Below are 13513 nucleotides of genomic sequence, written 5' to 3'. Positions count from 1 at the left end.
TGTTTTCACGTTTCCTATTTTATTTGATTTGACGAGTTTGTAGTCTGGTTTTCTTAGAATGTTAGGGTTTCGGAATTTGTTTGCCAGCTTACGTCGTCGGGTTGGTTTTAGGAATGATATCTTTAATTGAATAGATAATTTAGTGGATCGAGGTGTGGTTGAAGCCGTGTAAGAAGCAACAACCATTGTGAATCCTGATCTTGTTCGGGTCTCTGGTTACTAGGGGCCGATCATGAAGTCAGCTTGATTGCCATTTTTCAGGACATTGGGGTTTTATACTTTTGAGTTCCTAATGGAGGTGAAGAGGGGCATGGTCTCACCGTGTGCCACATGTATCTATAGTTCTATACTCGTCACCTACAAGCTTCTTCAGGGTTGAAGCTTTGTTGATGATTGGATACACCTTGAATCATGTGCCTTTTTTATTTTTTTTATTTTTTGAATGGTGAATCATTGTGCCTTTTAAGAAACTCAACAAGCATGGTATTAGACTTTCTGGTTATCTTTTGTTCACTCCCAGAGGTTAATTTTGAGGTGAAACTGTCTCATTTTCCATGATAAATGATAACTGTGTATGTATTTTTTGCCCTCTTTATTGTATTGAAAATTTATCTGTTATATTTATATTCCCTCGTATATAAAGTACTTCTAATTATATGTTGATGTATGCATTGTTCTCGTATGCCATTCTTATAAAGCATGTATTGCTCTTGATTGTAATTAATGATTAATTTCATAAGCCAAACATGATTCTATTCAAAAAACAAACAAATTAATTTTTTTGCCAAACATGATTCTAATTCTTCATAATCAGAATCAGAAAAAAAAAACAAAAACAGAATCAAGTAATAGAATAAAAATTAAGAAACAGAATTAGAATTGTTGCCAAACACGCGCCCTTATATTTCTCTTCATCTTTCGGGCCAGATTTATGAATTTGTACTTTTAGTGTTTTTTCTTTCTTTCTTTTGTTTTTCATCTTTTTTTGTATTTATTTTTTCATTTTTTGAATGAGCTGCTTCAATTTTTTCCTTATGTTTTTCATGTTTTTTAAATTATGCTGCTAATAAGCATAGATCTAGTACAATGAATTTTGAAACCCTAATTCGTACAGGGCTGGAGAAATCAGCGTTAGAATAATGAGGGGGTGGGAAGGAAACGGATATGGGATGGCAGTTAGGGAATATTCCAAACGGATATGGTTTTAAATCTCACCTGAAATCTGAAATTTCGGTCAAGACCGAAACCGAAATCAATCCAAAATTTCAGAGAAATTACCAAATTTCGGCCAATTTTTTTTTTAAATTTCAGCCAAAGTTTTGGAAATTTCAGCGGAAATTTCGTTAAAATGCATTTTTTTATTTTTTTCAAAGATTTTGCCCGAAATTTCTTTCCAAAAATGAAAATTGTTTTTTTTTTTTACCAAATTTCGCCCGAAATCTCGGTATTTCGGCTGAAATTTTGGTGTCAGAACTGGGAAAGGAAGAAAGAGGCAGGGATTAGGAAATTGGAAGAAAAGATTTTAAGTGAAAAGGCTTCGGAGTGTAGGTCTTTAAGTAAAGAAGACTAAGTGTCGGCAGAAGAAACTTTTTTTGACGAGATCAAATCTCTCATTCTGGAATTGGAAAAATGTTCAGGTTGATGGTGTTTTTTAAAAGAAACTTTTTGGTAGGATGTTCGGATAGTGGGAATAGGAGTTCTTTGGGTATGTTGGTCCTTGGTCTTATGAAAATCTGACGTTTTGTCAATATTGGTGCTTTCAAGATCAATGTGATTTGGATTGTAAAAAGGACTGAATACATAGAGAGATGTTTTTGGAGGTCCCAACGTTAAGTCTGCCAATGGCATGTTGAAGGAAGCAAGGAAATGATACTGTAGTTGAATTTGCTTTGCTAGGTTCCGCCGTTCCTTGGTTCTGGGTATGCCCGTTCCAGTTTTATTGATTTTGTAATGCAGGACGGGACTCCTGGTCCCCAATGCCTTTCTATTATCAACGAAAATGTCACCTCTCAAAAAAAAAATGTTACTTTTTTTTTGGTTCGAACACTTTTTTTTTTTTTTTTTCTAGTCTCTTTAAAATTTTGGAAAAACTAGGGTACATTTGCATTCATTTGTGCAACACATGACGTCAATGAAATCTTTCAAAAAAAAAAAAAACACATGGCGTCAATGAAGCTGGGAATATTACTTTTTTTTTTAACTTAAATATGAGACTGCATGTTTTGAATATCATGATGAGAGATATAAATGAGGATCTATAGGTACTCCAATCAATTTGAACTACTCTTTACGTAATGAAGACCATTTGTAGCCTTGGCTGATAGTAAAAATGTCATATCGAACATTTATTGGTTCAATGGAGCCAATGGTGGAGGGGGAGGTCAAAAATGAAAATAATCATATGTGAAGGCAATACATGTACAGAACAGGGTCTCAACGGAAATAGAAGAGGCAACACATCATAGAGAGCTGAAACAATAAGCATCATTGACCGTCATAAACTCTTGGAAGAATACAAGCTGTTACTATGCAGTCATAGTCCGGCTTGGAGACTTAATGTTGATCTTGATCATGGCACTTGTGGTGCTTTTTCTGGTCTTTAAGTTAAGTATGAACTTGGGCCTAAGATTGAGCTTGAGGAGACTAGTGATAAGTTCTGAGCTTAGTCGATCTTGCTATACTCAATGACTGTGGTTGTAGGCGAGTCAATGTGGATGACAATGTTGATGAGAGGAGTACCGTAATCAGGGTATTGGTTGTTAGGAAGATGAGAAAGCAATAACAACATGCTCAATAGTGCTGATTGCTAGAATGTGGGAAGGACCATAGGAGTTGCATGAATTGGTGCTTCATAATTGCTTGATAAACTTCTTTTTACGATGAAATGGAAATAAACTTTCTATCTTATTGAACAAAGGGACTTCCTCTTTTCCGTATATATTTAATTACGGAGTCGTTTAAGGTATGTGTGGAGAAATGACAATTGCTCACAAGATCTTAAATATTGTGCTTTAGCTTGTGGTCGTGGCTCTGGAAAGCATCCTCAGCTTATGCCATCGACTCCAAGATGGGCTGTTGCAAATGGAGCTGGTGTTATATTAAGTGTTTGTGATGAAGAAGTTGCCCGTTATGGGACTGTAAATTTAACAGAAGCTGCTGTTCCTGCACTTTTTCTTCCTCCTCCAACAACCGCTTTAGATGAGCATCTAGTTGCTGGATTGCCAGCTCTTGAGCCATATGCACGCTTGTTTCATCGGTAAACATCTGAACTTTTTAGTGCTTTTGTGGTCATGGATTTAAATTTCGGTTTGGGACTCAGCTGAAGCCAAAATTTCAGCCGAAAAACTGAAATTTCGGGCGAAATTTGGTAAAAAAAAAACAAATTTCATTTTTGGAAAGAAATTTCGGGCAAAATCTTTGTAAAAAATAAAAAAAATGCATTTTACGAAATTTCCCCTGAAATTTCCAAAACTTTGGCTGAAATTTGGTAATTTCTCCGAAATTTTGGATTGATTTCGGTTTCGGTCTTGACCGAAATCCGAAATTTCAGATTTCAGGTGAAATTTAAAACCATGTTTGTGGTATTTCTTGGAAGTATTTTTGAAGCTGTCTTTATTTTTGGCTAGGTACTATGCAAGTGCTACTCCAAGTGCCACACAAAGGCTTCTACTTGGGCTTCTAGAAGCACCGCCATCATGGGCTCCTGATGCACTTGATGCTGCTGTGCAACTTGTTGAACTCCTTAGGGCAGCTGAGGATTATGCATCTGGCATGAGGGTATGTAGCATCCAAGTTTAACCATCTTACTCTGATATTCTGTTTCAATTACATAGTTCTTTTGGCTTTCTTCCTGCTCTAGATATTCCATTAATTTAGTTTGAGACTCTGGTAACTGTGTACCATTTTTTGATTTTACTCCTTACTAATTCATAGTTCTATTAATTGTAGCTGTTTCTCACTGGCATCTTCTATTTACTATGTGATGCTGGAAGCTTGGCACAAAAATTAGATTTTAAACTTGAAATTATTAAAGCGCTCCAGTTACTATCTTTTGGAACAATATATATATATATATATATATATATATATATATATATATATATATATATATATATATATATATATATATATATATATATATATATATATATATGTGTGTGTGTGTGTGTGTGTGTGTGTGCGTGCGTGCGCGCGTGTGCGTTATCAGAGTTGCATATATCGCAAATTCCTTCTTTTTGGGTGTAACTAATTTAGCACTATTAATATGTTTGGTAAGATATTGTGATGTATATGTTGTTTTGGAATGAGATTTGTACATCTTATGTTTCAACTATACTGTGGTCTGATGAAATTTGAGACAAGGCCAAATGACCATTCAAAAAAAAAAAAAAAACACTAAAAATAAATAACCATAACGACACAATCAATGGGATTGTATCTGTTTGTATTCAATTATATTGCCTAAAGGTTGATTTGTGTTGTTCTGTTCATGTACACTATAATGATGCATTGAGGTTGTCATATGTATATATCTTTTCATCTTTCTTAGTGACATTTGATGGTGCTCTTCCATGCTAATGTGATTTTGACATGGTAACAGAGTCCATGGCAGCTTTACAGAAATTCTAATTTAATGATCCCAGCAATGCATACAATCTGTTTGCTTTCATGTCATAATTTCATCTGTCTTCTGGTAATTTCCTATTGATGTATGTGTAAAATGTTCAATTTAAAGCTCAATCTTGATTCGTGAACTAGAAAGATTGCTCAGCCCCATGCCTGGTTGTTGCTATTTATCCTTTTTCTGAGAATGAGGTATATTTGTTGGTTACTTTTGCAGCAGACTTCCGTTCTTTAACATGGGATAAGGTCTGACTTAATTTACTACTTTAATTTATCTATGCAGGGCCCAGGAACGCCATTATTCATACATAATAACATTCTCATTATACACTACATCAAGATTATATATTTCCAGAACAGTATCAATCTTGGACTTTCATAGTAGATCTCAAATCTTCTAAGTCACTTCTCATTGAAGGAATAACATTTTGTAAAACATAGCGTGTCCTTTTATGAATGAATATGAAAGGATTATTTCTTATATTCAGTGTGCAGGAGATCAAAAAATCATTAATATATCCATGGAGCCATTTAATAAAGGTACACACGAGTTACTTACATGCACTTATAGCTTAGGGGTGAAAAGGTGTTACTGAGGAAGAAGGTTGGGGGAATAGTTCAAGAGAGTCTAATCAAACTCTCATGACACCTACTTTATTCATTAAGAGATATTGTGTTGATGATTTACATAAACTTCCCTTATTGGTCAACTAGTTAGAGTGGAAAAGGAATGAAAAGTAATAGACACAAGAAAAGACATATGTTTACAAGCCGGTTGATGGGGACATCAACAATGCAAAAGAATTCAAGGTTTAAAAGCGCAGACGAGGGCGAGACTTATGGTGGAGACTCTAGCATGGGCCATAGACATGGGCATCCTTTTTATGTTATTTATCTTCTATTTTCGTCCTTTTATTTGTACCCTACTTTTTAGGCATAAAATCCCATCCGTTTCGTGTGTTTTTGGTATTACTAGAAATGTTTTTCAATTACCTATCTAATGAGCCCAAGATTACATGATTTGGATGTGATTTGAGTAAGTTATGGCTGTTTTTAGGAAGTGATATAGGTCTATTACGGGATTACTATTTTAGGTAAGTTTTTAACTTTATTTAGTTTACTTTGAATTAGATGAATGGTTGAGACTAGTTGCTTAGGTCTTAAGTTATTTCTAGGGTTTCTTTTATTATAAATACATCTTATAAAAGCTATGTAAGGGACTATTGAATAGAATTGACTAGGGCTGCAACAGGGTCGGGTTTTTCAAAACCGTAGCCCAACCCTGGATGCCACTATCTCGGCCTTCACCCGCTCTGACCCAGAGTCGGGGCCGAGAGACCTCAACCCATTGCCCACCCTACAGGGCTCAGTGCGGCCCTGGCCCGCCCTAATTGGCCCTGATTGGGTCAGGCCTGGCCGGGCTGACCCTGATTGACCCTAGTGCAAATACTTGTTAAGAGTGCCAAAAATAAAGCAACCACATATCATATAGAATAAAATGATCAATAAACAGAGAAGGGGAGCAAAATAAGACAATATGAATTCAACAACATGACGGTCACCAGAGACAATTAATAATAATAATCTAAAGAACCATCGATTCGAGATTATAGAAAACATTAGCAAAAGAAACATGCAAAGATGTTTCAACTCTATAGTAGAAAACTTAGGGTCGGGCCGGGTCGGGTTGACCCGAGGAATTAACCCTGAACCCGACCCGACCCTGAGTCAGGGCCTAAAAAATGAACCCTGACCCGCCTTCAGCGTTGGAAAATTCAGCCCAGACCCTGTTCGGGCTCAGGGCGGGTCAGGGCTGACAGGGCCAAACTTGCACCCCTAGAATTGACATTTTGCTTGAAGCCAGAAATTTGGGTTTTGTTCTTCTCTCTTCTTCTTAGTGGTTTAGAACCATCCTTCTCATCTTCTCTCTTTCTCTATTCTCGTTCTCTGTCAAATCTGCCCAAGGTTATCTTTTCAGTTTCTTTCTTGTTTTGAACCCTAAAGTTGGAAAAACCAAAATCCATATATCTTGTTTGTTCTTCAAGATCTCAATCTGAGATTTTGAGGAATTGATTTTGTGGTTAAACCTCAGCTAAAACATTCAAGATCCCTTACCCTTAACCCCTTTTGAGCCTAGTTAAGATTTTCACCCTTTTCAAGCCTTAAACTAGTTTTTGAGATCCCTAGCCTAAACCTGCCATCAAAACCCTTCCCTAAACCCTAGACTTACTCCCTTTTACCTTTCTAAATCATAACTATAATATGGACAGCAGTATAATCCCAAAATTCCAGATCTGTAAAATTATCGAAATACCTTTTTAGTCTAAATCTGGACTGCTTTGAACCCTCACTGCTGATGATAATTTTTCTGATGTTCTTCATTGATTATTACTATTTTCATGCTTGTTGACATCTAATTAGTTAGTATTTGCAGTAGTTTTTAATTCTTTTAATTGGTTGCATGCGTTAAACCTAGTTTATGACTAATTTTGACATTAACAATCCACCTAGAGGATCTTTTACCTATTGATTAATTTGCAAAAGGTTTATTTCTTGTGATTTTTCTAATTATTGAAAGCATTTAACGTTGCGTTATTGCTGCTGCCTCGTAATAAAATTAGAGCCAATTAGCCTTAGGTTAGTTCTTTAGGGTTTTGAGTCTCCGTGTTAACCCTAAATCTTTCCTAAAGTATTTATCCCATTAGGAGTAGGCGTGGTTATTCGGTTATAACCGAACCGAATAAACTGAAATTTGATAACCGAAATAATTTCGGTTATCAAATTTCGGTAACCGAAACCGAACTGAAATTCCTAAAAACCGAACTGAAACCGAACCGATTAACAATTCGGTTATTCATTTATAACCGAATAACCGAGTTGTGGGAGAAAAAGAGGGAAAAAAGGAAAATCTCGGTTGGATCGGAGGGCTAGGATCATCCGATCAAAAGGATTTTTTGAGCACAACCTAATTAAGTTGTGATCAATCAAATGGACGGTTTTGATCATCCTACGGAGTGCACATATAGCACTTTTTTTTCGAAAAAAATGGTTTTCATCCATAATTTCGGTTATTCGGTTAACCGGTTTTTTTTTGAGATAACCGAAACCGAATAAACTTATTTCCAAAAAAAAAAAAACCGAAACCAAACCAAAAAGAAAAAAAACCGAACCGAACCAATTCGGTTCGGTTTGGTTATTCGGTTATAACCGCATAATGAACACCCCTAATTAGGAGTGTAGGAGTCTCCCTAAATTAGGTATTGTCCTGCATCACTGGTACATGAACGCTAAACATCACAGCTTTCAAGGAAAGATATCTCTTTTCAAGATGGTGCAAATTTTGGAGACAACCGATGAACGAAGCACGGTGAGCCAAAAACACGGGGTGTCAAAGGAAATGGATCACTTGTAGGGTGAAGGATGGAAAAAAGAGAATGACCAACCAACACGGAAGATGGAAGGCGGTTCCTAAATAAGCAAGCAGTAAGAACAGCATCACTCTAATAATTCTTGGGAACCTTTATCTGAAAAAGAAGAATGAGAGCATGGTTTTAAATTTCTACTTTTCCGCCGAAATTTTTCGGTTTCGGCACAAACCGAAATGAAATTCACATGAAGTTGTTTCTTTACAAGATTTCGCCGAAATTTTACCGAAATTTAGGTTGAAATTTCATTTTTTTACTTATTTACAAAATTTCCACCGAAATCGCCGAAATTGACACCGAAATTTTAGACGTTTCGGTCGAAATTAAAAAAATAAACAAAATCATAATCATATTTTTACATGATTTCGGCAAAAAATTCGGCTTTAAACCGAAACATTTCGATTTCAGTCATGGTCGAAACCGACACCGAAATCGAAATTTAAAACCTTGAATGCGAGCGATGTCAAGTCCGCATCTTCCGCTCTGCCACCTCATGCTGCTGGGGGTTTATGCACAAGAAGACTGATGAAGGATACCGTGAGAGTCAAGGAAGACTCGCAAACCAGAAGTTGAGGAAAAGTACTTGGCATTGTCAGTCCACAAGCAGCGAACAAAACAACTACACTGAGTACACACCTCGTGGTAAAATGTGCGAAAAGCAGAGAAGACCTCACTACGATCCTTCAACAAAAACTACAAAGTCAGATGCGAATGACCAACGATGAACGCAAAAAAATATATATGACCAGATAAGGATGAGGTTCGACATGGACCCTAAATATTTGAATGGACCAACTCAAAGGGACATGAAGCTCGAAGAACACGGCAGAGGGGATAAGACACATGATGATGTTTACCTAACTGACGGACTCGCATCGTACGAAGGTAACATGACCCGATAGAAGGCCAAACCGGCGCAACGTATCAACAGAGGGATGCCCGAAACGACAGTGCCACTGGAAGGCATTAACCGAGGCACGTAAACCAATAGTGGGCATCAGTTGATCCAGATAATACGGGCCGTTCACCCATGGCCGGAACCAATAGTCCTCCCAGTCGTCAAATCCTGAAAAACACACGAAGAAGGAGAAAACGTGACAGAACAATGAAGAACCTTAGTCAGTCGACTCATAGAAAGTAAGTTAACAGGAAAACAAGGAACACATAAAACAGATGATAAGAAAAGACCAGGGGAAAGAGAGACGACACCAACACCTAAGATAGGAGAGGCGGTCCCATCAGCAAAAATAAAAGAAGTAACAGATGAAGAAGGACGAAAGGCAGAAAGAATACCAAAATCACCAATCATATAATGGGATGCACCTGAATCAATAAGCGACAGCCTAGAGGAAGAGACGGGGCAAGAGGGCTTCCTATCAGGCGCAGCGAAGATGGCACTACAGGCATGCGCAGTGTGGGCAGTGGGGGAAGGAAAAGGCCATCAGATGCCGCAACAGAAACCGCCCCCACTATCTGAGAGTGACGCAACTCAGGATGAAGATCATAACAAACGGCAACGAAGTGCCCATCCCGACTACAATGAGTACAATGGTGAGAGCCACGACTACCAGAACAACAATCTCCCCCTGAATCAGGACTACCGCCAGAGCATCACCATAGAAGCTAGGCCAGATGGAGCAGCAACACCCGTAGGAATTGAACACGAGAGAGCCATAACGAATGAGCCTCAGCAGGGAAACAACAACGAACCACCAACAAATAAGCACAATAAAGAGGCGCACAACCAACAACGACGAAGTACCACGAGGAGAAAGAGTCGAGCAGCACGATATATGTCAGCCCAACAACATCTAGCAATCGATCAACCGTGTGTGAATCACAACAACAACAATCACAACCACGAGCAACCCAACCAACAGGGAGAGATAAAACTAGCCCACCACAACTACGATCAACCAACCAATCAACAGGCCGATAGATAGCAACAACAACCACCAATCGATAACGACAACATGATCAGTGCATACAACCAACAACAACAAGACATACAACCACAATACCACAGATCATCACACGGCTCCGATAAACAAGAAGAGGTAGCCATGAGAAAGGAGTATACCAAGCGACAAACAACAAGGCCTATAGCAACGTAAATTACCACAACCACTACAAATGCGTAAATCAATGCAAAGTAACTGCACGCATCACACAACTGTGAAGCACCCACAAACACTAAGCTTAGAAGGAACCAAACCAACAACGGGGGCGCAACAACATCAATCAGAGTCGCCAACAACACAACACTCCATCATTGGAACTTCACTTGGCTTAATGCCTTCAACTTGCATCAGAAAGAATAATTTCAAGGAACCATATTTCTCTCAATATTTCATTAAACAATTGGCGGGCACTTTTTTCATATCAACACAATGATTTGGATGGGGTTTTGGGGGGGTGCTCAAACCATAAAGGGGTTTGAAAAACAATTTTAGATTTTGGGTGGGGTTGGATGGATTTACAAAGGGGATATGGAAATGTGGGGATTTACAAAAGGGTTAGGGATGGATCATTAAGGATTTGGGGTTTTGGATGGAGAATCCAAAATGGAGGGATGGAGGAAAGGGGTAATGGAGACGAGGGTTTGGGTGGAGGGAGGAGCTACGTGGTAGAGGGAGAGTGGGGTTTACGGCAAAGGATGGGCAGGGATTGAGGTGTTGCACACAAGGGAGTGCGTGGGGCAAGTGGGAAGGGATTGAGGTGTTGCACACGGGGGAGTGGGAGAGAGAAACGAGGGACTCTTCTTACTCTTTCTTTTCTTTTGTTTTTTTAGGATCAGATCTGCTCTGATACCATGTGGAACAACCGGTTACTCCAAAAGTTTAAGCCGTTGGAGAAGGCTTTATTTATTCTCTTATACCTTAACACTCCCCCTCCCGTGTGCCGCCTCTTTTTTTGGGTTGGCCTACACGTGGCACATGTGACCCCACTTTTGGGTTGACCATCGCATGTGGATTTTTTTGACATCAAGGAGGTTTGAACTCAGGACCTTTGCTCTAATACCATGTTATTGTGGAAGGGAGAGGAGAAGAAGAGTGAGGAAGAAGATGGAGTCTCCTTAGAGATCTCCCATGTAATATCATATATATATATATATATATTAATACACACACACACACACACAACTTAGGGTTCCATGTACAAGGACTACAATACCCTTCAAAAAAAAGAGAGGGTGCCCCAGTGCACAAGGCACCCGTCATTGCGGGGTCTGGGGAGGGCTATATGTACGCAGCCTTACCCCTGCTTTGTAGAGAGGTTGTTTCCGCGACTCGAATCCATGACCACCAGGTCACAATGGAGCCACCTTACCGTTGCACCAAGGCTCGCCCTCTTACTACAATACCGTTCAACAGTAGATAAATCCTAGTTTGTAGATCACTAACAATTGATTGACTGGAGTGAATTTTTTGGGATTCCAACATGTTAGTAATATCTTGATTGTTGAACTCTATGGAGCCTCAAGTTGCTAGATGTATGTATTTCCAAGGAAATATGGGTTATTGCAAATTAGTTGCATTTAGACCAGGGCAATATAGCTTATGTATAACAGTTTTACCAAGAAAATTTAAATCTTCATCAAGTCCCTTCAAAAATATTGCACATGTGCAATTTATGGGAGGAGTTGGCGTTGTTTTCATTGCCCTACAAATGTTGAACTTCTCAAGATTCTTCAATAGAATAAATGGATATTTGAGTTACTCACTGGTTTAAATGTTGAATTTGAGCCTATTCGAGCTCCAATGCTTAACTCATCGACTCTTCCTTCACTCAATACTGTATATGCCTTGGTACATCGCTGTGACAACAGTAGAAGAATAGCTATAGATGACCCATCGATGATTCATGATAGATCTGCCCTTAAAAGGAAGTGTTCCTGCAGTCCTACTGTGGCGAGGGTGGGTGGGAATCGCTTCAAGGACAGGTGTTGGGATCTTAATGATAAGACATCCTCTATGGCAATAGTGCTTCTTCAGAGGCTCTTCATTTCAAAAACATTGGTGTTTTAAGTTATTTTTTGGAAATTGAAGTTGCTCCATCATCACAGAGTATATTCATATCTCAGATGACACTCAATTTATCGTTTATCTGCTAATGATGGGCAGCCTCTATGCAATCTTTGGCCATGCCAAGAGTTAGGGAAACTTAATTAACAAACTATTACCAGACCTATCAAGATTTAGTGTATGAATGCTCCTAGAAATTTTGACATGGAAGTTGCTCGTCACAGGGTCTCCTCGTCGTGGTGTGCTATACCGAGACAGTATGCATTAGATTTAGAGTGTTTCTTTGGTTTTGGTTGGAAGGGTTCATCTAATGATAGATGATCCACTTCTGGGTATCACACCTTTATTGAGTGGTGGGTTGGTAAAATAAAACACAAAGTATAGCTGTCCATTTCAGTGCTAAAGCTGAATTCAATGCTATGACATTGACAAATTGCGAGTTTATCTGGCTGAGAAGGGTGCATTGAGAGATAGGGATTGGATATATTTGTCCCATATGCATGTTTTATGATAATGAAGCCATTCACATTGCATCTATTCTTATTTTCCATGAGAGGACTAAACATATGGAATTTGATTGCCATTTTGTTCTTGAGAATGCAGAAGCCAAGGGGATCTATACTCCCTGCATTCTTGTTGCATGTTATATAACTGATGTGTTCACTGAAACTTTACCAAGGAATCATTGTAAGTTGATCACCAAAGCCAAGGGGAGTGTCAGTAGTTATCTTTATAGTTATTGCTCAGCTTTATGTATCTTTTATTTTCTTACTTCATTAATGTTAATTTTGCATTCTCAATGTTAGTAATAAGATCCTACTTCACAATTGGCGTGGTGAATTTTTCATCTATGAAACTTCTTCGTCTCAACATATTTTTCTTCATACTAAGAGCATCTAAGAAGAATATTGAGATTGGAACTTGTCTTCCATCTAGGGTGGTTACTCATTTTAGTCATATGGATTTTCTTCCTCCCGCCATGGATTGGGTGATTGAGATCCTCTACATGGTGAATTATGATGGTTTTGGTATTAGTTAAAGACTTAAACCCATCTTTTAGGTGACTTTCTTATATGTTCTTGTTTCCTTGGATCTATATGTTCTTGTTCCAACTCTTGTGAGTCGAAACACAGAGTTTTCTTCTAAGAGAATGAACATGTTACCTTTGGAATCTTGAGAGGAAGAAATAATGGAAGGATAGCCTTTCATATGATTTGAGGACCCTAATCAATTATTCATTCATGATTGAATGGTGTTGAATAATCTAGAGGGCGTAATTCTTGTTTCATGTGGTTTGAATTGATATTTCAATTTGATTGTGGATGTGTGGATTACTTTATGTTGACATGGGCACTGGTTTACGATGTGGTATTCGGACTGGTTTGCACGTTTGTTTTTCTTGTTCGTTGGATTTTTAGGTGATAACATGAATGGCGTCGC

General features: G+C 38.3%; 1 protein-coding gene across 7 annotated transcripts in view; it reads left to right on the top strand.

The window, feature by feature from the left end:
- LOC143885458 (protein GIGANTEA-like) overlaps positions 1 to 13513 on the top strand; it is a 66865-nt gene that overhangs the window by 26667 nt on the left and 26685 nt on the right. For 6 of the 7 annotated variants that reach the window (XM_077389653.1, XM_077389651.1, XM_077389655.1 and 3 more), the window contains 2 exons: positions 3016 to 3256; positions 3627 to 3777. In XM_077389653.1, the coding sequence (XP_077245768.1) occupies positions 3016 to 3256; positions 3627 to 3777 (392 nt within the window). The remainder of the gene's footprint in view (positions 1 to 3015; positions 3257 to 3626; positions 3778 to 13513) is intronic. The other variant, XM_077389657.1, reaches the window with a different exon arrangement.

This window comes from Tasmannia lanceolata, unplaced genomic scaffold, assembly GCF_043159265.1.
Source record: "Tasmannia lanceolata isolate RefF3 unplaced genomic scaffold, GAP_Taslan_0.1 ptg000008l, whole genome shotgun sequence".
NCBI classification, from domain to species: domain Eukaryota; kingdom Viridiplantae; phylum Streptophyta; class Magnoliopsida; order Canellales; family Winteraceae; genus Tasmannia; species Tasmannia lanceolata.
This window is presented reverse-complemented; position numbering and strand designations above follow the sequence as displayed.